The following is a 26,868-nucleotide window of genomic DNA, read 5'->3' on the forward strand; positions in this document are numbered from 1 at the left end:
GTCATAGGAGAGTCTAGGACCACAGAGCATAGTCGCAGAATAGAGGCCATTGATGTGGAGAAGCCAATGTTGGACTGGCGTGGACAAAGTTAAAAATCACGTGACACCAGGTTATAGTTCAACAGGTTTATTTTGAAGCATTAGCTTTCGGAGCACTGCTCCTTCGTCAGGTAGCTGGCGAGTCAAAGGTTATGGGAAAAAGGCAGGAAAAGTGGAATGTCAGATTAGCCATGATCCTGTTGAATGGCAGAGCAGGCTCGAAGGGCCAATCAACTTACTCGTGTTCCTGTTTCTTATGGCCAATCTGTATATTGTCAGCATATTTGGCAAATATGTACAAGATCCCTTCATCCAGATCATTACCAAAGATTGTATATAGTTGAAGCCTGAGCACTAATCCCTGTAGCACTCCACTTGTCTGAGTTTACGAACTAGAAGATGATCCTTTTATCCTCATATTGTGTTTTAGTGTATGCAGTTAGCATACAAACATGTGAGACCCAAATAAATATCCAAATGATACTAATTTATTAATTGCAACATCATGAGCTCTTTTGATGTGGCACCATATTGAATGTCTTTTAGAAATCCAAATACACTAGCTCTCTAAGTTCCAGTCATTCACTCTGCATACTACATCCTCAAAGAACTCTGTCAAATTTATCAAATGTGATTTTCTCTTCAAAAACATGTTAATTCTGTTTGATTGTGTAATGATTTTCTAAATGTCCAGCTGGATGTTTTAATCAGCCTGTTCAGAGAATGTTATTACAAACCTCTGGGACTTTATTCGGACCTTCTGGCCCATAGGTAGGGACACCACTGCTGCTCCACAACAGCCCCACTAAACGTCCTGCTACTGCTTATTATTGGATTCCACCATTGTCCAGTGACAGATGGTAGGCTAATGCCCCCCGTCACCCACACACATTAACAACACCGAGGTGGAACGAGTGGAGAGTGTCAAGCTCCTGGGAGTGGTCATCCACAACAAGCTTTCTTGGACTCTTCATGTGGATGCACTGGTTACAAAGGCCCAACAACATCTCTTCTACCTCAGGCAGCTGAGGAAATTTAGCATGACGGCGAATACCTTGACAACTTTTATAGGTGCGCTGTCGAGAGCATTCTGTCTGGGTGTATCACCACCTGGTATGGCAACTGGACCATTCAAGATTGGAGACAGTTACAGAGAGTGGTGAACCCAGCCCAGACCAAAGGTCAACCTCCTACCTATAGAATCCATCTACCCAGGCCCGCTGTCAAGGAAAGGCCGCCGGAATTCTCAAAGATTCAACCTACCCTGGCAATGTTTTTGTACAACCTCTACCATCATGAAGAAGGTACAGAAGCCTGCACACACGCACGAGCAGGTTTCAAAACAGTTTCTACTCTACTGTTGTTAGAATACTGAATGGGCTCACAAACTCTTAACATTCACCTGTACCTGTGTTTTTGTTTTTGCCACTGTTTACCTATTATTTACTCATCTATGCTACTTAACTCTGTGATCTGCCTGTATTGCTCGCAAGACAAAGCTTTTCACTGTGCCTCGTTACACATGATAATGAATTCAATTCAATATAGCTTCCCATTTTTTTGTCCCTCCCCTTGAATAGTTAGATTTGCAGTTTTTCAACCTTCTGGGTCCTTTCCAGACTCTAGATTAAGTTCACGACCAATTTTGTGTACTGCTGCCGCCCTGAAGTTGCTTCTTTTAAGACCCTAGGATGCACATCATCAGTGCCAGTGGATTTGGCAACCTTTAGCCTCATGAATCAACTTAAGTACTTTTTTGGAGATACTGTTTAATGTTTCTCCTTCCCTTTTTCCTCTTGATTTCCTAATATACATGGGATGCATTTTATGTTTGTTAAGACAGATACAAATACTTAGAGTCATGGAGGCATGTAGCTTGGAAACATGCCCTTCGGTCCAACTTGCCAACTTTAAAGCAGTCCCATTTGCCTGTGTTCGGTCCATATCCCTCCATACCTATCCTATCCAATGTACCTGTCTAAATGTTTCTTAAATGATGAAATTGTATTCGACTCTGGCTGTCCATTCCAGACACTCACCACCCTCTGTGTGAAAAAATGCTCTCTGGACCATTTTGTATCTCTCCTCTTGCCTTAAAAGTCTTTGCCATTTTCCTGTTTCCCATTATTAACTCTCCATTCTCACCTTTGAACTAAAATTTACTTTGATTACGCTATCCCTCTTTATATATTTGTAGAATTTCTTCCTGTCTATTTTCATATTGCTTGTTACTTTCATTGTAATTTCTTCATTGTTTTTAGTCGTCTTTGATGGTTTCCAAGTATTTTCCCTATCTCTAACCTATCACTAATCTTCACAACAATCTATGCCTTTTCTTTCAATTTGATATCATCCATAATTTCCCCAGTTAACCCCCACAAATGATTTCTTTTCTTATGGAATCTTTCTTAATGGAACATATCCTGTGTATCCTTTGGCAAAGAGACTCATTTTGCCAAAGCTTTCCATCTTACACTCATCAAGACAACTCAGAAGCAATTTGTAGAAAACTGACATGTATGCTGAGGGAGAAGAGAATGCTCATTAGTTAGCAGGGGGACGATGGCCTAATGGCTATACAATGAATCCAGAGATAATATTCTGGAGGACCAGGTTTGAATCCTGCTATGGCAGATGGTGAAATTTGATCAATACAAATCTGGAAATAAGAGTTTAATAATGATCACAAAACAATTGTTAATTGTCAGAAAACCCCATCAGATGCACTAATGTCCTTCAGGGAAGAAAACTACCACCCTTACCTGGGCTGGGGTATATATGACTCAAGAGCCACAACAATGTGGTTGACTCTTAATTGCCCACTGGACAATTAGGGAAAGCCAATAAATCCTGGCATAGCTAGTGATGTCCACATCTGTGAATGAATTTTTTTAAAAAATTGATATGCAGAGGCAGCGTCATAGAAACAGCACCAGTGAATGCTCATTGGCAGATTGCCAGCTTTGTGTAAACCAGGTATGTTGACTCTGGTTCAGGCATGGTATGTTGACACTGATTGGGCAAGGCATTGTCTGAGAAATGAACCAGTGAATGGAAGTCATCTGTTTTGTTGAGTTGAAGCTGACATAGCTTGTGTACATGTTCTTTCTGTCTGAAAACTCTTTAACTTAACCAGAGAGGTGACCGCTATTTTCTGCTTAATTTCTCAGCATAATGCTTTGACCAATCAGAGTCAACCTGCCTGATTTAACTTTAAACTAAGTCTAACAGTTAACCATTAATCATGAATAACAGTGCATTCTCTAAGGTCATGTCTTTACCAATTAGAGTCCATTTTGATCAATGGCGATGGTTCTATGGTATTGTCAGTAGACTAGGAAATGTTCTGGGGACCCGAGTTCAAATCCTACCACAGCGGGTGGTACAATTTTAATGCAATAAAAATCTGGAATGAAGAGTCTAACAGTGACCATAAAACCATTGTTGATAGTTTGAACAACCCACCTAGTTCATTGATGCCGTTTAGGAAAGAAAGCTAAATGTGGCTCCAGACCCATAACACTATTGTTGACTCTTACCTGCCCTCTTTGCAGTTAGGGGTGAGCAATAAATTCTGGGCCTAGCCAACAACTCCCACATACTATGGATGAATAAAAAAAAGATTTGTCAATAAATCAGCAGTCTCCTCAAATTCAATATGAAAGTTGGCTTTCCTCAAAAACTGGTGTTCATGTAAAGAGTCCTGATAGGTGCCAGACAAAGATTTTGACAAGGTGGTTTTTTTTGCAGTGATAAAGTTCTATGCTACTAAATTATTTTTAGAATGGATCTTTGAGACCTTTGAGATATTTTCATAAATAACTGTTTCTTCATAACTTTTATAAATGGCTTTACTTTAAGGCACTAGTTTCAGACTAAAATATCTCCTCCCCTCAATTTGAATGTATAGTATTATTAGGTTATGATCACTATTTACTGAGAGATTATTATTTTCACTTGCTTCTTAATTACTTCTGGGTCTAAACAACCTGATCCATGGCTGGTTCCACAAAGAAATATTCTAAATAAGTTGTCCCTAAAGTTGCCTGGATCAATTAGATGTGTTCAAGCTATCAGAGGATTAACACCAAAAGGACGGCACGGTGGCACAGTGGTTAGCACTGCTGCCTCACAGTGCCAGAGACCCGGGTTCAATTCCCGCCTGTCTGTGTGTAGTTTGCACATTCTCCCCATGTCTGCGTGGGTTTTCTCCGGTTTCCTCCCACAGTCCAAAAAATGTGCAGGTTAGGTGAGTTGGCCATGCTAAATTGCCTGTAGTATTAGGTGAAGGGGTAAATGTAGGGAAGGTGTCTGGGTGGGTTGCTCTTTGGAAGGTCGGTGTGGACTTGTTGGGCCGAAGGGCCTGTTTCCACACTAAGTAATCTAATCTAATAACTAATTGTTGCAGAACTGTTTTTTAATAAATCCTGCTATTTCTTGATTTACACTTGTCGTGCAATGTAGCCATTTCATAAACTCTCACTTGTAATTTTATTATCTTGCTATTTCTTACCTCCACCCAAACTAATTCTGCTTACATCTTGAAATTCCAAACCAAATAATTTCTCAGTATTGTACTACTCTCATCCTTTATTAACAGCTACTCCATCTCATTTTCCCTTTTCATTCTTGGTTATTTTGCAACCACATCACTGTACTGATTATTATTCATGACCATTTATTTCTGTTTGTACCATCAGTTCATCAATGTAATTTACCTTTTGCTGTTTACCATCCCCAGAGAGACATGCAAAATATTTTGCTGTCAAATCCAATTCATTAAGATAACCCAACAGTTTGGTCTGGAAATTGTTGGCAAGACTAGGCAACAATTCGTTACTTGGACAGAAACCTGTTATAATGGGAAATCGCAATATGAAGATTTTGATAGTTCAATCCTTTGTTTAGCATTATAAAAATATTTCCTTTACCCTTTTAATGCTTAAGTTGGTTTTATGGCATTGGGGGAAAATATGTAATATAAACAATATTACGATTCTCAGAATCGAGAATGTTTTGAATTAAGTGCAGAAGGCATTAATTTCCGACCATTTTCCATTACAGACACAAGAGATATGAACTGACAGGAAATTGTTGAGCTTAATTCACCACAAAAATTGTAGTAGCCTTTCTACAATAATTGAAATGAGTTTTCAGTATCTTTAACAGCTATATTTTGCAGAGGTCCATTAATTCTGAGATTTTTCCATTTGCTTTTATAAGGTCACCATCAGTACCTACCATGTTGCAAATTCGTACCTAGTCATCTATGAAACATTGTTACAAGTAACCTAAAATGCTACATGAATTGGTGAACACAATGGTTAGGAATAGACTTCCAGTAACCTGCTGTACCAAAAACACGCACATACTTTAATAATGGTGAGACAATTTCAACAAGGAGTAGATGTGATCACCCTGCTGAGTCCTGGCCGAAATATATTCTGTAGTCAATATCACTAAAAAGCTGATGGTTGCTAATCTAATGCTGTCTGTGGAACCTTGCTGAGCACAAATTGATTGTCACGTTTCTTACATACAGCAATGGTTGTTCTTGGAACTGCTTTGAGACATCCTGGTGTCATTAGAGGTGTTTTCTAAATGTGGGTTTGCTTTTGTTTGTTCTGTACTCTGCGTAAGAAACAAAAAAGTACATTCATTTGCAGGTCATAGAGAATATAAAACATGCATCCATGATGTGTTTCTCAACCCCATTTCTACCATGCCTCCTGAATTAACCCCAGAAACTCCCGTCCGTGCTGCTCTACTGTCTTCCCTGCTGGGGTCCCCTTCCAATCAACTCTGGCCAGCTCCTCCCTCATGTTTTTGTGTTTACCTTTACTCCACTGTAATACCGTTACATCTGATTCCATCTGCTCCCTCTCAAACTGTAGAGTGAATTCTATCATATTTCACTTACTGCCCCTGAGGGCTTCCTTCACATTAGCTCCCTCATCACACTTGCCTTCATCACATCAAATCCAAAGTTGTCTGCTCCCCAGTGGGCTGTACCACAAGCTGCTCAAAACAAACCTCGTAGGCTTTCCGTGAATTCCTTTTCTTGGTATCCACAACCAACCTTATTTTCCCAGTGCACCTGCAGTCCCCCATGATTATCACAATCGTGCATACAGTGTTAACATGAAATAGATGGACTTCTACAGAAACTGGAGACAGTTTTTGACTTTGCCTTCTCTTCAGCCAGTCTAAACCCAAACTTTCAGATGCGCCCTAAAATCACATAATGAAAGATGCCATGGCAATGGCCTGTTCTACCCAAAAAATTATGGCATCTCTGATAATCAAGAAACTGCTCTGCAATTGTCTAGAGAAGGTAACTCAAAAAGTTGCTTTTCAAAAAAAAAATCCTCAGTATATCTTTAAGACCAGCTCGTAATCAGAAGAACCACAGAGCTGAATAGCTGCTGTGAAGGAAAAATCGCAGAACAGATGGCCCCTGCAAAGAAATAACCAAGTCATCTGTAGGCCACAGAAAACTATTTTATAGCTAGTAATAGGGAAAACAAAATTCTAGGGTAAAAGAAGAGTTGTGAGAGCAGTAAAAGAATGACCATAAGACCATAAAACCATAAGACATAGGAGTGGAAGTAATCCATTCGGCCCATCGAGTCCACTCCTCCATTCAATGCTACCAATCAAGGGGATAAACCTGGAACAGGGACTAATGGAAAGAAGCCAATGAATGGACACCCAGACTAAATTCCATTCCTTCGGGAAAAATAATGCCAAAACAGATTTAAGAATTCCATCAAACATTTGGCAGTTTTCAACTATTTATTAAACAAAAAATTAATCAACAAGTAAATTAAGAAAATTATTCTGTGAAAGGCCTAAAACGCAAAAATCGATTGAGAAAATCGGCAGTAAGAATTGCATTTGGAATTTGAGATCTCTGGGCTCTAGCAGTGAGGTTAGGTGAATCTTTATTATTTCAACGCTTTAGGCAAGAAGCTCAAGAAAACGCTAGAAACATGAAAAAAAAACCCCTACAACCTACAGGTATTCCTGATGAAGGGCTTTTGCCCGAAATGTTGATTTTCCTGCTCCTTGGATGCTGCCTGAACTGCTGTGCTTTTCCAGCACCACTCTAATCCAGACACAGAATTCGACACCAAACGGTCAGATTCACACTCTCTTCCTTTGGTTCCATTGTAGGGTTTTTTTTCTCAGAGCTCTGAGATGTCAAATTCCAAAAGCAATTCTTATTGCTGTGCTTTTCCAGCACCACTCTAATCCAGAATCTGATTTCCAGCATCTGCAGTCATTGTTTTTACCTGGTCGAATTCTGTGTGAAAATACCTCAGACACAAAAATTCCATCTGAGTGACACAGGACAGTCATCTTTGATGCAGTCAAAACAAGTCATTGAAACATATTGAATGAAACCATTTTGTTAAAATTCTATCCTCCGATCTGTTCGAAATCCTTCAGCCATCTTGGAAAAGGAATACCTTCCTGCATCTCTATGAAAATGCAATATTGTTAAAAGAAAATGATCCTTACATTGAAAACAGCACTACATCAGTAGAAATTTCAACAGCTATCTGGTTTAGTACTATAATAATTTTCTTTATAACCACAAAGATCCAACAACAACTTTAGTGAACAGAGAACACAACATCAATCAAATAAACGTAATAGAAGGAGATTAAAATCTTCATAATCAACATCTTCCCAATCAACAAAATGAACAACAATCTCAAGAGCTCATCACCGATCAGACAATGAGTCAAAATTAATTGTCACAAATCTTTCCATTCGAACTTTTAAGACTTTCAGATGCATTTGATAGGTGAGCCTATTGGCAACTTTGGTAATTACAATTTCTAAGATTTCAAACAACTTCAGCATTGGGTGCCAGAGTTGGTTAGCACACTTCTCTGCTTATTGGAAAGAACATCAAATCATGTTTTACATTGATGACAAATCAATGAGAATCAGGTTTCCGTCCACAGCCTCCTAACAGTTTTTGATCAATACTTCACTTAAGGACAAATAAGAAACTGCTAAGATCATGCTTCAGTAAAAGATATCAACTCCAAGGAAAATCTGTCAATTATTTCATTATGAATCTCAGTATACCATCTGAAACATGCAAATGTCAAAACATAAGAACTCATTTGTAACAGAGTTATCATTGGTCTCTGAGGCAAATGAGTCACTGAACTATTTAATTGAAACAGCATCGAACTCTAGAATGAGCAGTGAAAACTGTAGTGCTGGCTAGAGAATCTAGAAAATTCTTATCATCATCATTATTATCATGATACAACAAAAGAATAGAATCCATAGCGTGTGAAAACAGGTCATTTGGCCCAACAAATTCACACCGACCGTCTGAAGAGCATCCCATCCAGATCCATCCTCCTACTCTATCCCTGTAACCCTACATTTCCCATAGCAAACACTCCTAATCTCCACATCCCTAAACACTATGTGCAATTTTGCATGGCCAATCCGCCTAACTTGGACATATTTGGAAAGTTCTGTCTGATACAAAACATTCTGTAGAGAGTAAACGCATAGAACTGGATGCTGCAAATCTGAAACAAAAACAGTGCTGGAGAAACACAGCAGATCCGGCAGCATCTGTGGAGGTTAAAAAAAAGCAGAGTTAATGTCTCATGTCCAGTAACTGTTCTTCAGAACTTTTATTTGTTTTTGGTTCTGCAGAGAGTGTTAATCATCTAAAGCACAATAAAGCAGTTAACTAGAGGAAACACACCTCTCATTGAAAAATATACTGTACGACACAGCATCAATGCAAAGTCCTAAACAATCTAATGCTAGTGTAGCTTTTTACGTATCTGGTTCTAAAACTCCACATCAGCAAAGAGAAAACACTCCAGGCTCACTCCAAAAAACGTTTATGTAGGACATCAGATCAATGAGAAACACAGGTCACTTCTGAAGATGTATTGAGTCTGAAAAACACACCACGAGTATCAAACCAAATCATTTCCAAGCTGGTATTTTTTTATTTGGTCAAGGGATTTCAGTCACCAGGCGAAGCCAGGTTTTATTGCTTAACCCTAATTGCCTAGAGGGCAGCTAAGAGCCAGCTGCATTTCTGTGGATCTGGAGTTGTATACAGGCCAAACCATTTAATGATGGCAGAATTCCTTCCCTCAAGGACATTATTGAACATGATGAATGTTTAGAACAAATGACAATAGCTATATGGTTATCATTAGACAAGCATTTATTCCAGATTTTTGTTGAATTGAAAGTACTTCTATATGTTGATGTTGACTTTTCTTAGCCTCCTGAAAACACAGATGAACTAAGTCCAAGACTTGGGGAGGTATGGGAAGGAAAAGGACGATTGAACAGTAAATTTAGTAAAAAGGAGAAATCAAAATAACTCATTTGAGAAAGTATAAACATGTTAATTAAGGTTTATGATGTGAGAAAAAGGTTAGAGAGGGATGTTGGATAAAGGCCTTAGGATCCTGGAGCAGTGTTATTGATGATGTCATAGGGCTGCTTCTCCTCAGCACATAAGGCACAGTGTTAGTAGATTTAGATGATTGAAGTAAAAGAAATCATTGCAATGTCGATCATGGTCTCTGAACAATATAAGCTCTTAACCTGGAATTTCTCAGATTACTGAATATAGTGTTAATGCAATATATAGCGTTCTACAGAAAATTAAAGAAGACAGTTTTTGACCTTGCTTTCTCTTTGTCTAGTCTGTCTTGAACCTAAACTCTCAGGTGTGGCTGTTAAGCCATGTGAAAGAAGAGTTTCCATTTTTGAATATACTTTATATTAATTCGTAGAAACATGCTACTAATTGCCGTTTTCTAATATGAAACAAATTTCCAATGCAGAGATAATGCTGTTCTAACATAGTTGGAATGGTTTGTTGTATCATATTCTACGCCCAGGCTACTGAAGGCAAGCATCTCACATGCCCTCTTCACCATCCTGGTAACTATGGACTTGTACACAGAGGTCCCTTTGTTCCTCAGTGCTTCCTAAGGTCATACCAGTCATTGTGCGAATCCTGCATGTCCTTACAAGACCTCCTAAAATGCATCATTTCACACCTAGCAGAATTAAATTTCATCTGCCAAGGCTTTGCTCAATTTACCAGCTGATCAATGTTAGACTGTAGCCTGAGACTATCTTTCTCACCATCAGCAACAACACTAATTTTTGTGGCATCTGCAAAATTACTAACTATACCTTCTGCATTCACAGCCAAATCATTAATGTACATGAGAAACAGCAAGGGACCTAGCACCGATTCCTGTGATAAACAGCTGGCTACAGGCTTCTAATCACAGAAACAGCTCTCCAACACCACCCTTTGCCTCCTATTTGCAAACCAGTTTTGGATCCAGTTTGCTCACATAACTTGCATCCCATGGGCTCTTACCTTTGGATCCGCCTTCCATGTGGAATCTTATCAAAGAATTTACTGAAGTCCATGTAAACCACATCAACTGCACCACCCTCACCAATATGTTTAGTCAGCTTTTCAAAAAAATGTAATTAAATTAGACAGGATCTCCCTCTAATAAATCCATGCTAACTGTCCGCAGTCAATCCCTTCCTTTCCAAATGTTGATTAATTCTGTCCCTCAGAATCTTTTTGCAATAATTTCTCCCATCACTGATGTCAGACTAACTGATCTGTAAGTACCAAAGTCAATCCCTGCTACCTACCTTGAACAAAGGAATCACAGTAGCTATCCTTCAGTAATGTGGCACTTCATCTGTGGCCAACAAAGTATTAAATATCCTTGCCAGCACCCCAGCGATCTCTCCCTTGTCCCCTATGTACGCACCTTGTCTGCTGTTTCCTGACAGTCATCTACGAACTGAAAACGTGTTGCTCATGCCCAAAATGTCGCTTCTCCTGTTCCTTGGATGCTGCCTGACCTGCTGCGCTTTTCCAGCAACACATTTTCAGCTCTGATCTCCAGCATCTGCAGTCCTCACTTTCTCCTAGAGTCATCTACGAACAGCTCTTCTCGCAGGAGGGACTGATCAGACTGCTAATGAAACAACAATTCACTTTTCTAAAGTTCCTCTAACATAACCGGGCAATCTCTTTTACATTGCTCACATAAGCATCTGAAATTCAGATCTGAGTCACATGATGAGCCAGGCTCGAAGGGCCAAATGGCCAATTCTGGCTCCTATTTTCTGTCACATAAGACACTTTCACAAACTGGTCATTAGTTTGAAACTTTGAAATCATTCACATCAGTTAATATGAAATGGAAATTTATTGCAGATGACTTATTGATTCTAATTTCAAAATGCTGTTTTAGTTTCATTTTGTCAGTATATTTTATTTGGGCATCTTCAGGGAAATATTCAAGTATCTTGCTGCACCATGACTTTGCAACCCGCTGAGGCTGCTTTTTCAGGAAGTGTCACAGATATGTCACTGTGAAGCTTCATAAATGCAGCTTTAAAATGTGAAAAACAAAGAAGTGAGTTCAAGTACTGGAAAGGTATTGTTCATTTATTGCAGTGCATAGTGCCTTGGTTCACTGTTTTTCCAATCCTGTGGTTTGCCAGATCGATGCTGGTAAAAACCCACATGATTGTGCTTTCTTTCATTTAAATGGATTTTTCCCATCCCATTATTTCAATAGCAGCAATTGTCAACAGGATTAGCATAGCTTTGCAATAAAATTTCTCCCCTGCACTGTTGATTCATCCCTGTGAATGAGAGTGGTGCTCAGTCCTCTGTTACAATTATCGATTAATACTGAAAACCACATAGAAGCAGCAGCCATTATCCTTCAATCCTAATCCTAATCCTAATCTATTTCTGATGTCATCAATGTGTTACTTGATTATCTTAATTCTACATTTGTTCTGTGAATAATATGTTGAACTAGATCATAAAAACTTGCAAGCAATACTGATTCCTAGTCCCACTTCTCCAGTGGTCATTGCAAAGTTTGAATTTAGAAAGAGCAAGGATACTGGATGGGTTTATATATATCGTAACTATCCCACAGGTGAAGAAACTACCTGAGAATGTCAGCTTGCTCCAAAAAAGCCTATTTAATTTTAAGAAGCCTTAGCTATGCAATGAATGTTCCAGATTTTTTTAAGGATCTCCAAAATATATACTTACTCACTGAAGGGTATATAACATGATAGGGTTCATTTTAGCTTTGAGAAAAATGAGCCAATTTGTTAATTTTTATTCATAAAATTTTAAAATTAACACAGTACACTTTAAGTGGATAAGTAAACATCTATGTCAACAGCTATCAAAAACATATTGCCATCTTTAGTAGAATCAATTGAATATTATTTATAACTATTCAGGAGTATTCAGGAATATTGAATGGAATATCCATTTATAATACCTTAAAGTCCTGAGTAAAAAAGATGCTTTCTCCTGTTGGGAAAAAAAAATCCTTTTAAGAATTATCTGAAGGTCAGAAATCTTCAGTGAAAGAGTCTTAATTCTATATTTTTCTGATTACATCACTTTTGCAAATGTGGATATGAACCCTCAGTATACATTCCTCTCACCGTCAGTTGATGTTGTATCGTTTAAAATTATTCCTTAATTATTCTGTGAAGGATTCTTTCCGAAGTTGTTTGAGATATATTATAACTATTATACAAAGATTTATTTTTCTGTTTCCCTGATTCTTTTAAGACATAAAATAATATTTTGTTTATGGTTCATTAGTAAATGTAAGTCCCAGTTTTCTCTGTCTTTAGTTAAGCTCATAGTTTGGTTTTGACATGAATAATGTTTGATCTTTGAAAGGTAAGAATATTCAATTGCCATCTCTTATCAGTTGGAATCTTCTGGTTTAATGGTTCTAATATCTCTCCAATAGTAAACATTTTTATTTTCAGGCCGAGAAGTCCCCTACCAGGCCTCCTTAACTTCAAAGTGAACATTGCTGTCCTTCTTCTTCGTTTAGATAGTGTCTTTATTGTTGATAACTTGTTCTACATATTTCTTTATGCTTAAATGTTTTTAATATCTATATGTATCCTACCTAATTAGTAATATTTAATTCTCTATTTATAATCAGATAGCATTATAATATTGCTAATTATATCAGTATCAGACTATATTGTTTTGTATCAGAACAAGTCAGCCAGGCCTGGCTTACTAAAAACAAGACTGACTCACATGAACATGTGAAGATTTTTGAGAAAACGTTTAGGTGGTGCAGATAGCTACCTTGCTTCAAAACTACTACCTTGCTTCAAAACTAGTACACACACACTCCCCAGTCTGGGGGATTAAAAAAAAGTATTTATTCTTTATGGGTTGAGTGCGTTACCAGAAAGGGCAGCATTTGTCGACCATCGCTAATTGCTCTTGATCAGAGAGTCACTGAACCATTTCTGAGGGCAGTTAAGAGCTGACCGTTATCGCTGTGATTCTGGAGTTATATCTGTGCCAAACTAGCCAAAGAATGCAGATTTTATTCTCTAAAAGACATTCGTGAACCAGATAGCATTTAATGACAAACAATGGTAGTTTCCTGATCGCCACTATGAGACTAGCTTTTAATTCCAACATTTTATATTAGGAATTGAATTAAAATTTTACGCATTGCCTTGGTAGGTTTTGAATCTATGTTCACTGAGCATTAACTTGGATCACTGGATTACTGTTTTAGTGTTGTTACTGTTCTTCCACCATTCTTCATCTTTCTGCAGAGTGTTATTTTAAGAGTAGTTTAAATGACAGTTAATCATAGGATTATTCATGGATTATCCTAAATCTCATTCTGTAGACAAAGATATTTTGCACTTGCAAAAACAGTTGGCAGTAGGGTGCCTTTCTGGATCAGTTGTGGCTGGGTGAAGACAGTAAGGTCTGTTTGAAACCTTCAGGATCCCTTCCATGAGTGGGGAAGATGACTTCTGGTGGGTTGTCAGCTTGCGCATTTGATGAGAGGATTTCCAGAGAAAGAGAGACAATCAAAGGGCTGTTGCTCTTATGACATGTTCTTTAGGCTCTCTGATTGTCAGGGTTCAAAATTCAGCAACTTTATTCCACCCACAAACTAGGTCAAGTGTTCTCTGTGAAAGTGTTGTTGGCTTGCAAATGCACCATATGGTCCCCTGTGTTGCTGTCTTTGCAAGGTGTTCTTTCCAAATGATCAAGCAATGTGTATGCCTCTCAGTTATTTTGAATTAACAACCAGATCACACTTCTTCATATTAATATGTTAAAATAATATTGCTGGCACCAATTACTTCAATAGAAAATGATCCCAGTAACCAGGTTGGTTTTAAACTGTGCCCTCTTGAAAATCTATTCTCATTTTTCATAAATCCAACTTCATGAAGCATCAGTCACTTGCTTTAGAGTAAATGCAAAGGAAGCAGATTGGTAGGTCAGGTTTCTGTTATGTGGAGGTGAAGGATGTGGTATTTTACATATGTGAGGATTGATTGTTGTGATTCTATTGCATTTATATATCAATAATTGTGTTCCACACAATCTCATGAATGACAAAATCACACTTCAAAATTTCACTCAATGCCCATGGCATTGGTACAATTAGAATCATTTCAGATTTTATTTACTTTTTAATATAGATACAGATTATTGATTGTACGAAGGCATTGTGTATTTTAACAGCTGCAGACGAATTACTGGTTGGGATCCAAATTATTTTTACAGAATGAATCTCCAGGTGATTAATATTTTGCATTGTTGTGAACCGTTGGACCTAAACTAGTAGCTGACAATGTTCCACTAATTTCATTCTGTAGCTCCTGAAGCAACAAATTACACAAGGGATTACACAGTAGGTATTTTCAGCTCTTTTCTGTTCCAACAGTACTGAAGAAAACTTCACTTTAGCACAGTTATTGATGGAATTCATTTCCACAGGAGGAAGGCTATGGCCTATTCAGTCCAAACTCTAAGAAAAAGTAGAATGAAAATATGGTTATTGAGGTTATCAAATTCTGTCTTTCCATTTCCTCCACAGTATCTAACTATGTAATGTACAGTGTGATACCTGCCTGATTTCCTGGGAAGTTGACAAGTTGACATTGGCTCTGACATTGCCCATGGTGGTCCGGCTGTGAAGAGAGCTGGTTGGGTGGTTATAGGATTTCCAATTGGGAAATCTAAAGATACAGGCAATCACGTTGCTGCTGATGGGGGATATCTTCCAAATCTATTCAATAAGTTTTCTGTCTGACAGCTAGCCTAGCTGGAATGCAAGTAAAGAGTAGGTGCCAGGTAAATAGTAAAGGATAGGAACATGAAAGTTGGTAATTGGAGTGAGAGGGTTGAGATTTTGTGGGGTTGACGATCACTGTAGGATGGGAGGAGTCAGACATAAGTCTTTGGAACACTGTTGTTGAATACTTTTAGGGCAAAGCTTGACAGATACTTGTTAAGCAAGGGGTTGTAAGTTTATATGGAGAGGCAGGTTTGTGGATTTAGGTTTACCCAATCAGCCATGGTCTCATTGAATGATGCAGCAGACTAGAGGAGCTGAATGGTCTATGTTTGCTGCTAATTCAGATCTTCATGTGTAAAATCCTTTCCATCGATCCAAAGCAGTCTGAAAGGGAGTAAGTATGGTGAGTTAGAAACAATCAGCTCTTCAAAGGAATCATCTTAATCTTTAATTTTGAGTTTGTTAAAAAATTATCATGAAGTTCTTATAAAAAGTATAATATCACATAAACAATCATAATAATTGTTTATAGATTGAGAACACAATTATCTTTAATATCATTCGGGCATCCACTGATATTAATATGTATAAGCACTGATGATTGTCATAAAAATCCATCATTAATTTTGGGGATAGAAATTTGTCATCTTTATCTGGTCTGACTCCAGTCTTACAACATTTGGTTGATTCTTAACTGGACTTTGGATAATTATGAATTTTATGAGTTATTCATTGTCACATATATCTAGAAAGATGCAGTGAAAAGTTTTTTTTTGCCATGACAAGCCAGTGCCATTTTGAATCAATAGAAGAAATTACATCAATAGAGTTCTTTGGGATGGGCACTACATGCTGACCTTGCCAGTGACACGCCTATACCGTTAACACATTATATGATCCTAAAAGCTCAATTAAAGCCACATAAATCAAAGCATTTGAAATCATAAAACAGCAACTTTATAAATGTACCATTTTGGCCTTTGAAGCTGGATATTTGTGCAAACACTACCCTGAACCCCTGCCTCATACACCCATACACACATGCACGTACACACACACGTACGTGCGGGTAGACGCACATTAAAGGTCTTCATGGCAATGTTGAAGAAATTGTACATTGTAGCATTAGAAAACAATGATGATATATGCTGTAATCTGGTAACAGGTGATTTTAGACTTGTGGTTGCTCACACCGTGAATTAGTGTTCTTAACTGTGCAACTACAGGGAAGAAAGTTAAATTTGAGGAGAGAGATTGCATCACCTAATCCTCTCTCAGCCAGGTCTTAGCTGGCAAAGCTTGGGGAGCAGGTACAGCACCTATTTCTTAAATGAAGGAAATCCATAAGATAAAAATGGAGGTTTTATCGGAGGTTTCATCTTTAAAATCCAATTTAAAAGAAAATAATATTTATTGGTCTAACAAAGATGTTAATAATTTTGTAACTTTGATTGAACAAAACTCAGAATTTTTAAAAAAATTGTGACTAAAACTTCATTTTTTATATCATGAGTCTGTTAGCTGTTGCTTTAAATTGTTCCTTAATTTGTATGACTAAAATTTTACCATGTCATTTTTACAATTTTATTTCTTCTAAGTGTGTTAATAGTAAAATTGTAGCTAACTTTGCAAAGGTTTGTCTATTTTGACATTGTTTTTCTCCCCCTCTTTTGACCCTTGTTTAATACATTTGCTTCCGTAAACCCCACTCCCATTTATTTTTGTCTGACTTTGTTTGCCTTCCTCTTCTCCTCACCTTACAATTCCTGCTGCCATAGCCTCACCGGCTGGGGAAGCTGGCCGAGCAGGTAGGGGATTTTAATGTTCCCTATTCACCCAACAGTCAGCTTCCAACAGCAGGTCAGACTAGAACTGAGTCTGGAGATCTGGGATGTTAGGTCTGTATTATTTCAAGTGCTCTCTATCTCGGTGGACACCCAACAGTGCCAGGATTTCATAAATGAGTGAGTTTTAAAAGATGTCACTTGACATTTGAATCTTTCATTTTAATGTTCCTCATTCAGCATAAAAATGCTGAGGTAACAAACTGATTATTTGCACCAGTTAGAAAGTTGTCTTTGGGATGTCCAATGTCTCGTGTTCATGTGAATTTGTCTTTCCTCCATTTTATTTTCTTATTCTGGCTTTCCGTCCATGTGACAATGAAGGAAAAGTTAGCTGAATGATCTCCCCACTCAGCACTAGTCTGTTACACTGCTGAATTTTCACAAAAGTTGATTGAGAAAAACAAAACACTGGTGTCTGAATAAGATGGTAAATTCTGTGTTGTATATTTTTGAGCCTTTTTTTGTTAGACTGGGACTAACCAGCATGTCTGAGTCTTGCGTGGTGTTTTGTGGCAGGATGGTGTGACAGTAACGTACTGGCTGACTTTCAAATAGGTGAAGCGAGTTTGGGATTTTACTCTGGAGTCTCAAATCTGTCAACAGGAAAGTTAAACTGTGGTGAAATTTGAGCTCAGTTATCAATGCATATTATTCAATGCTTTGCCAAAAAAAGTCAAAGGAAGGTAACTTTTCATATGAAGAAATGTGTAAAATAGAATAGAAATATATTGTCACATGTACTTTCCAGTGAAAATCTTTATAAGTCATGGTGCCTATATCAATGGCAGAGTCATACATTAGGATAAAAAAAGTAAAATGAAGACAAAAGTGCATCACAGTTCAGTTACTGGCTCCTGCACTCGGGGAAAGCCGATTAGGAAACAATGGAATACCCTGAATATATATCCGGTACCATATTAACCTAAATGTGACATTTATTTGTGTAGAATTTACACCTTCTGCGTAATGATTGTGTTTTCTTCATCATGTAGTTGCCACAGTTTTGCCATATACTTTGTGATGTTAATTTAAGAGGAGCTGGGGATTGTTAATCTGTGTAGTTAGCGCTTCTTAAAATGACTTTCCATCAGAAAGTTAAATCTCCAGCTATTGATCACATCTTCAAGTGGAACCAAGACACTGGCAGCAAATCCTTTCAGGCAAAAGAAAGAATGAGAATGTTGGTCAAGACTGGGATTTGAACAATGACCTCAAATCCCAGCTGGCTTCTGGAACTGATCCAACGCATTTGATAATTTATACTTGTTTTATGGGATGATCGTAATGCCGGGCGTCAGAACACTTTCATATACACTCCTATCAAGGATTCAATTTTTTTTGGGTCCGCTGTGAAGTAAAGTTGTGTCTATCTGACCTCAACAAAGCACCTTAGCCCTAAACTCAGAAGACTGTCATGTGCAAAGCTTCTGATTTCTTACACTATTTTCCATTGTAATGTTGTGTGTTGTTGCCAGTTATTGGTGAAATGGCAACAGCTTTTACATATTGTGAAAATGTATCCAAGCTGAAAGATTTTCAAGTACAGCCCTTTTATTATGTCGTAAGCAGAGAGATTTCAATACTGTCACTCTAGGCTAGATGAGTCCTGTGTTTGGTGGGGTAAGACTGTGATACACCTGACTTGATCCCATCAATCAATTTAATACATCAGTACCAATTTTGTTTTTAAGTGGGCCAATTTTAAAACATAAATTACAAAACTTCCAAAATCTACACCCTGCAGAAAGAAGACGCAGTGGTATAATTCAAAATTTTGTTCAGACATCGTGAAAAATCTCGTGTCTAGAAGCTAATGTGGTAGAATTTCTGAATTGATGATGTTGATGTCACTTCTAGTTCATGATTAAAGGTGAAAAATAAGTCTGGTAAAATGACAACAATGTGTGGAAGTAGATGTTGGGAGGTGGTATGAGACTTTGATTTCATTGTTAAACTGCTCTTCAGGGAACCCTTTCAATCATTTGTTCTCGTAAGCTGGAGTTACAATCAGGACAAGCGGTACATGAAGTGTGTTTTAACAGGAAATCAAAGAGGTCTTATGTTGCCAACTGAGGGCTTGTGGAAGTATTGGGGGCAGGGGGAGACAGACAGATGGACAGACCAGAATTAATTTGCATGAGTATATGTGGACGTTTGTGTAAAGTGGTAACCTCTCTCAGTGAGATTGCTGATAATAGTGGAAAGCTGAGGAAATGCTCTGAATGAGAGTCCACAGGCTGCATGAGCGTAAGACACAGAAGAGGATACTAGGCTCTCAAATAAAACTAATAACAATGAAGAGAAATTTTAGCACTACTGGTTTGCACAAACCTTCATAGAAGTTTGGTTGGTAGGAGGAAATTGCAGTGATTTATCTGGGAAAGTCACAGTGGACTCCACTGTACTTTCAACGTTTACTCTGTTCTCTCTTTAAATTGTTCCCAATCATGCAATGAGCAGAAACTAACAAGTTGAAATACCTCTGTGTTTTGGATCAGTTAACCTCCAATAACACCACAGTGTGTCCTCGATGTTGCAGTGTTTTGTTAAGAAAATAGAGAACTTATAAATAATATCATACGAATGATTGTTGAAACACACACACCCTCTCATCCCTCAGTCCTAAATAGAACAACTGTTCATGTGAATAGACTGCACACTTACACACCCACCCTCAGAAGTGCATGTGCACACACTCATTATGGGTTTGTAAACTTGCCATGTATTTGTTATAGAGGGAGAATAGCAATGATTTGCTAGACTGATTCCTGGGAAGACAGGACTTTTCTATGATGAATTTGAGGAAAATGGGCCTGTATTTTCAGGTTGAAAAATGGTCCAGTTGAAGCATAAAAAAGTTACAGGACTCAAAAGGGCAGATGCAGGAAAGGTGTTTTCTCTGGCTGGAGTATCCATAACTAGGAGACAGTGTCAGAATTAGGGGCAGGCCATTGTGGTGTGAGTTGAGGAGAAGGATCTTCATTCCGAAGGTAATGGATTTTTGGAATTCTGTACCCCAACAGGCTATGGAAAGTCAGTCCTTGAATATCGGGAGATGACTGGATATTAAAAAATTCAAAGGGTGGGAAGTAGTGCAGGAAAATGGCACTGAGGTGGAAAACTAACCATGATCTGGTTGAATGTTGGAGTAGGTTTGTGGGATTGAATGGCCTACCAATATTCATATTCCCTTGTTTCTATGGAAACAAATACATTTTCACCTCAGTTGATATTTTAACACTTTTAATCACTTAGTTTGTTAATTTCTCAAATGGCTTAAAATAATTTCAATATAGCCCTATGTAATTTGGATGGCATTATTATTAGCATGTGTTTGCAATTTGTTAAAAGATATTCTTGATTGGACTTGAGCATAAACCTATAATTGAACCAAATAAAGTGTTGGGGAATGGTTTTAAAACCTTAGAAAACAACTGGAAAGTAAAAATCTTCAAATTCACAGAAGCTCATTGAACCACCATGACACACATTAATGACACTAATTATTACTTTTGACTCAAGGGTAAATTTAGTGTTCAATATAACTTTGCTGTTTGACTACTAAAGGATCCACTAATGGTAACTGATTCCTATCATACAGTAGACTTTATGCGCAAAGAGTAAGGAATACTTATCCTTGTTATACATCCCAACCCCTATACTGTTTTGCTGGTATTCTAAATTGAGCTTCAAAGGACCTCCTTTCGTTCCTGCTATTGCATGTTGAGCAAGCCTTCAGTGGATCTCGCTGCAGTAGTAAGCTTGGCTGCTGCTTTTGGCAATATTGCTATGTATTTATTTAACTGTGTTAAAATATTTATTACATAATTTTCTTGCATGAATTTGGTTGATTGCTTTTGTTAGAGTGTAGTTTTAGCTCTGTTTGCATAGTTTCCGTGTTATCATTTTTGCAGAAAATTACAAAAACATGAACACTTTTGCATAATGGTAAGTACTAACTGTAAATGAACAACTAATTGCATTTTACTGCAAGATACTTTAAGATATTAAATATGCTTTTAAACCTGTAAAACTAAATTAATGGAAGTTATGCCGTTGTGACTATCAATTTAATTGAATTAATAGAGGACCCTGATGGGTTAAAACTACAATGCAGAAGTTTCAGCTAATCATTTGAGACAGACTGATTTAATTATGAAGAGATACATTGCTCCTTTTTCAATGCTTATTTCCTAACCACTTGATGCTGTTGATTTCAGGGTACATCAGGACCAGATCCCACAACTGTTTATGTGGATATGAGAGCGCTAAGGCATGACAGGTAATTGAAGCAGACATTACTCTTTTCAAACTCAGAAGAGGCAGTGAAATATCTCCTTTGTACCATTTGTGCAACAATCGATTGGATTGAAAAATACTGCACAATGTGTGCTGAAGCAATCTGTTTTATTCATATTAAGGCAACATGTGTTATGTAAAACCTGTAAAAGCATTTTCCAATCTAGTGTAACATTACAAATATATTACATTCATTGCAGTTTTATGCAGAAATTTTACCATCTTTCACCCTTGCATATCTTATCAAGAAATTTAAAGACAAACAAAAGACTAACTAGCATTTATTTTCCTTGTAAGAGAACAATTTTTCTTAACTTTTGGGAAACGCATGTTTTGCTACATTCTACAGTTTGATTGATTCCTTGAAATAGCCAGAACTCAAGAAAGTTGCCAAGCCTTGATGAAATATAATTTTAATATTTCAGTCTGAACTCTAGATATGGAGAGATTATGTGAATTGTCCATTCCTGGGTGCCTATCATTTATCCATCAGTATCCTCAAATGGACTTGGTAAAGCTATGGAACCTGTCCTGATCCATTGGTTGTGTGAGCTCTTAATTCTGCCCATAGCTTATTTTTTTATGCTCATTGTTCATCATAGCAAATTGGTTTGTTACAATGGTCAGAACCTACATTTTATTTGGCTCTATGCAAGAATCTGTTTTCATTTAGCACTAGGATCATAAAACATGAAAGTCTAAATCCTACATTATGCTTTGCTGAAATATATGGTGCAAGAGCCAAGTGAGAAACCGTTGCAAGGAATAATCTGGGGATATGGAATCAGTGGAGAGTAGATCAACTAAGCTGGATAACAAGGATCTTGGGGATGATGGTGAGCAACCACGTCACCGGCTGGACCCAGTTGAGAAGGAAGATAAGGGAAAGCTTACCTTTTTCAGAGTCATGCCAGATGTAATTTGTAACTTTGAGAGTTATTTCACTCCTGTGGAAGATCTGTAAAACTGGCAAATTTGAGCATGCAGTTCCAGGAAAGATGGAGCAGATTTGGGAGGTGACCAAAACACCAAGGAAACACTGCCTGATGCCAGATTCCTGACGAAGAGCTTATGCCCAAAACGTTGATTCTCCTGCTCCTCGGATGTGGCCTGACCGGCTGTGCTTTTCCAGCACCACCCTCTTGATTCTGATCTCCAGCATCTGCAGTCCTCACTTTCTCCAGATTCAGGAAGTAGGAATAATCTTTGCAGATGGAATATCATTTTGGAAAATGTAGTTATGAAGGTTGGCATAAGCTTGTTCAAAACTTTGAGGTGTTTGAGCAGAGTACATAGAAAGAAACTGTTCACGCTGGTGTGGGGATTGAGAAAAGGTGGGCCCAGAGTTGAGGGGAATAGCAAAAGAACAAATGGGAACACGGGGACAAACCTTTTATTGTTGTGATCTGGTATGCACTGTTTGAGCATGTGCTGAATGCAGATTCAGTTAAAATTCAAATGGAATTGGATCATTATCTAAAATGAAAGTATTTAAAGGGCTACAAACAAAAAGGTAGGGAAGTTGGGTGCATTGAGTTATTCTTGCAGAGAGAGGATGGACTGACTGGCACATTTTTTGAGCTGCAACCATCGTTGTCCCTGTGATTCTAAGTATAAAAATATAGGGTAGTATCACATCCTGCTGCTTGATGCTTTCATTATGTACTGTTTGATCTGCTCAGTTTTGATGGGATTGAATTTTTATGTTTGGTTTTCAGTGTTCAGCTAGTTGAATTTTAAAGTGTGGTTGCAATAGAGCGATGTTTATATCCAATGCATATTCATCAATGTGAATTTTTGATAGTATTGTATAGGAATGTTTTATTTCTCGTCAATAGTCAGCATTTGTTCCAGTAAGCATCGTCAATCACTGTTCATCCAAAACATGGAAAATATAAAATTCTTCAAGTTGTTTGAGCTAAAAATAAAAAATAATCTTTTTGTGAGCAGCAGCACCTGTCAATTTGTCAGTGGATGACAAAAATTACCTTTAAATTGCTTTTTAAACTTTGAACATTATGACCTACTGACATTTAATAGTTTGCAGCAATCACATGGTTGTATATTTAACAGTGTCTTTCCAAGCAGCCACTTCTTAAATAATATGTCTATTATCTCTGGAGTCAGCAACAGGATTGACAGAATCTCTTCCTTTTTTCATGAACTTCCCCTTTCCTATCACTCATCTATTTAGTGGTTTAACCTTGCTTATTTTACTGCTTCAGTTGTGGAAAGATGTCTGGAATCTGTGCACATTTTTAAATGAAGCAAAACAATAGCCATATCATTAATCCTTAAATGATTTTGTACGAAGTTTTAAGTTATAAATATGCTTGTAAATACCAAAAATTTAACCAGTGTGCGTCAGAGCGTTTTGGAAGTGAGCTTGACAACACTGCAGGAGAGTCAAGAGTGTGGTGCCGGGAAAGCATAGCATCCGAGGAGCAGGCGAATCACATTTCGAGCATAAGCCCTTCATCAGAACTGCAGGAGATTCATGTCTTCTGGTTCCCAGTAGCTAGACTTCATCACTCCCTTTTAGACTCAAAATGCTGGGGCTTCATTAACCTATTGTAGGACTGTCCATGTGACGACTGAACTGATCCTTGGTGTCTTAACATCCCACTGCAGTGAAGCCCTCAACCACAACTCCCTGGATGTATCTTGTAACAATTTATTCCTAATCCTTGACAAACAATATAACAATAAAGTACCAGTTATGGGGAGGCAAACGCCTGGTGGTATTATTGCTGGACTGTTAACCCACACACTGAACTAATGTTCTAGTACCAGGGAACAAATCCTGCTATTGCAGGTGGTGAAATTTGAATTCAGTAAGAAACCTGCAATTAAGAGTTTAATGTTGACCATGAATGTATTGCCGATTGTTGGAAGAACCCATCTGCTACTATATATGTCATATTAGGATGGAAACGGTCATCCTCCAGATGCACAGTTTACTCTTAACTGCTTTCTTGGCAAATAGGGATGGACAATAAATACAGACCTAGCCAATGCACCCACATCCTGTGAATGAATATTAAAAAAAAATTATGGGCTGAATCTTCTTGCCACTGCACCCCCTTTTTAACTAGCTTCACCTTGGAGCTCTGTTTCTGGCATGAACTTTGAGTTTGAGCCTGTTTAGAAACGTAGAGCGTACCAGTCTGTTTAGGAAGCCTTCCAGCACAGTGCAGAGTCAGTACTGGAGGTCTAACCACACCACCTTGTTACAGCATTCAGCGCCATAGTTCAGAGTTAAAAAGACTGAAGCCTCGTTAACAAGGGAGAAGGTAAGTGTATAAATTTAGTAGGTTTGGGAATGAAGGGGTGTGTGAGGGTTTAGGGTGATAGGTTGATGGAATATAGTAGACAAGCAGGAGGCTGAAATAACACAGCAAGCCAGCAGCATTAGCAGGTGGAGATGTCAATGTTTCGGGTGTAATCCAACTTGATGACCTGTGGATGAGGTTAGCATAGTGACTGTTTTCTTTGTAAGTTTTAGGTTAATGGGTGAGAAGGTGGTGAGTACATGTGGAGGGAGTAGGATAGGGCAGGAGGTAGGTTGTCATGTAAGTGCTGAGAAGTTGAGGTGGCCTATGGGTGTGTGACAGGGCAGTGCAGATGGTAGAGGAATGGATGGAGTAAGGTCTTTGGGGGTGTTAGGTGGAGATGTAGCATGTCTGGGTCAGATGCTGAGCAGTGGGGGATGTAAAGGTTAGCATTGTGGGGATGGGGTGGAATGAGGAATGCCAGTGGGGTTGGGGGATTGGTGGTGAATGGTTGATTTGGGGTGTGGTATTGGTCAGGTATTCTAGGGATCAGTTCTAGTCAGATTTGTCATGGCAGAAAGGGTATCAGGGAAGAAGTAGTTTAGGGTTAGGAAAGGGGGCTCATTGAATATCAGATTCCATGGTCAGTGTAAATGATTTGACATGCATTGCAAGTAACTGAGGGTTCAATCTTGTATTTTGCCTGGAATCAGAGCAGGTTTTAAATTTCCTGAATTCTCTGCCTAGAAAAGTTGGACATTTTCTCAGACGGTTCCAGATGTCGGCATGGCGGCACAGTGGTTAGCACTGCTGCCTCACAGCGCCAGAGACCCGGGTTCAATTTCCGTCTCAGACAACTGTCTGTGTGGAGTTTGCACATTCTCCCCGTGTCTGCGTGGGTTTCCTCCGGGTGCTCCGGTTTCCTCCCACAGTCCAAAAATGTGCAGGTGAGGTAAATTGGCCATGCTAAATTGCCTGTAGTGTTAGGTGAAGGGATAAATGTAGGGGAATGGGTCTGGGTGGGTGGCTCTTCTGAGGGTCGGTGTGGACTTGTTGGGCCGAAGGACCTGTTTCCACACTGTAAGTAATCTAATCTAATCTAATGTCAGGTAATGGACTATTGGAAGTTTAAAATTCCCAGGTAGTTACCACGTAGTGGTGTATCCGGAACAGAGGGCACCTGTCAGGGGACATCTGGTCTCTAATCATTTGGAGACTAGCAAGTTTGGGCCATTGCTTCCATATTTCTATAGATGTAACATCGAGGGGCCTGTACTGCGCTGCAATGTTCTATGTTCCAATCATGCCTTTCTTTTAATACCACATCTAACACCAGAAAAGTAACACACAGACATTTATAAATGAAGTAAATACTTTTGGATAATAAACAAAGAACTGCGGATGCTGGAGATCGGAAACAAAAACAGAAATCACTTGTGAAACTCAGTAGGTTTGGCAGCATCTGAGGAGAGAGGTAACATTTTGAGTCCAATAATGTTTCATCACACTCAAAATATTAAGTTTGCAATCTACTCACATATTTTTAAATTCAGTCACAGGATGGGGGCATCGCTGGGTAGGCCAGTATTGTTTGCCCATCTCAAATTGCCCCAAGGGTAATTAAGAGTCAACCATATTGCTGTGGGTCTGGAGTCACATGTAGGCCAGACCAGATAAGGGTAGCAGTTTCCTTATCTAAAGGGCATTACTGAACTAGATGAGTTTTTCTAGCTGACGAATATTAGCCTCTTAATTCCAGATTTGTTGAACTTATATTGCACCATCTGTCATAGTGGGAGTCGAACCTAGGTCTTTAGAATGTTATCTGGGTCCCGGGATTAACAGTCCAGTGATAATACCACTCGGCCATCACCTCCCCCTAGAGATATTTTACAAACCTGCTGAGTTTCACCAGCAATGTATGTTTTTATTGTGAATGCTTTTGGAGTCTGTTGTAAGGTCCTTTCTTTTCAGAAAATGTTACTCACGGTTTTGCTGAGCTAGGGGAATTTTATGCTTCAGTGATGTGGGTGTTGCTGCTGTTTGTGTCCGAGTTGAGCATGATGTTATTAATGCTGTGTCACTTGTATGTGATGCTGTTGATTTTGCTCCCCTTGGTGGTGATGCTGTTGATATTATTTCTCCAGTGATGCCAGCCTAGTCATCAATCGTATTGGCTGGCTGTGTCATTGAACAATGACATTGCTCCATTAAGACCATGTGGTAGCCAGTGTA

General features: G+C 38.4%; 1 protein-coding gene across 4 annotated transcripts in view; it reads left to right on the forward strand.

The window, feature by feature from the left end:
* The window catches only part of LOC132815828 (disco-interacting protein 2 homolog C), a 608,767-nt gene that overhangs the window by 556,561 nt on the left and 25,338 nt on the right, over positions 1–26,868 (forward strand). For all 4 annotated transcript variants that reach the window (XM_060825111.1, XM_060825113.1, XM_060825112.1 and 1 more), the window contains one exon: positions 21,283–21,344. In XM_060825111.1, coding sequence (XP_060681094.1) covers positions 21,283–21,344 — 62 coding nt within the window. The remainder of the gene's footprint in view (positions 1–21,282; positions 21,345–26,868) is intronic.

Source organism: Hemiscyllium ocellatum, chromosome 5 (assembly GCF_020745735.1).
Source record: "Hemiscyllium ocellatum isolate sHemOce1 chromosome 5, sHemOce1.pat.X.cur, whole genome shotgun sequence".
In the NCBI taxonomy this organism is placed as follows: Eukaryota; Metazoa; Chordata; class Chondrichthyes; order Orectolobiformes; family Hemiscylliidae; genus Hemiscyllium; species Hemiscyllium ocellatum.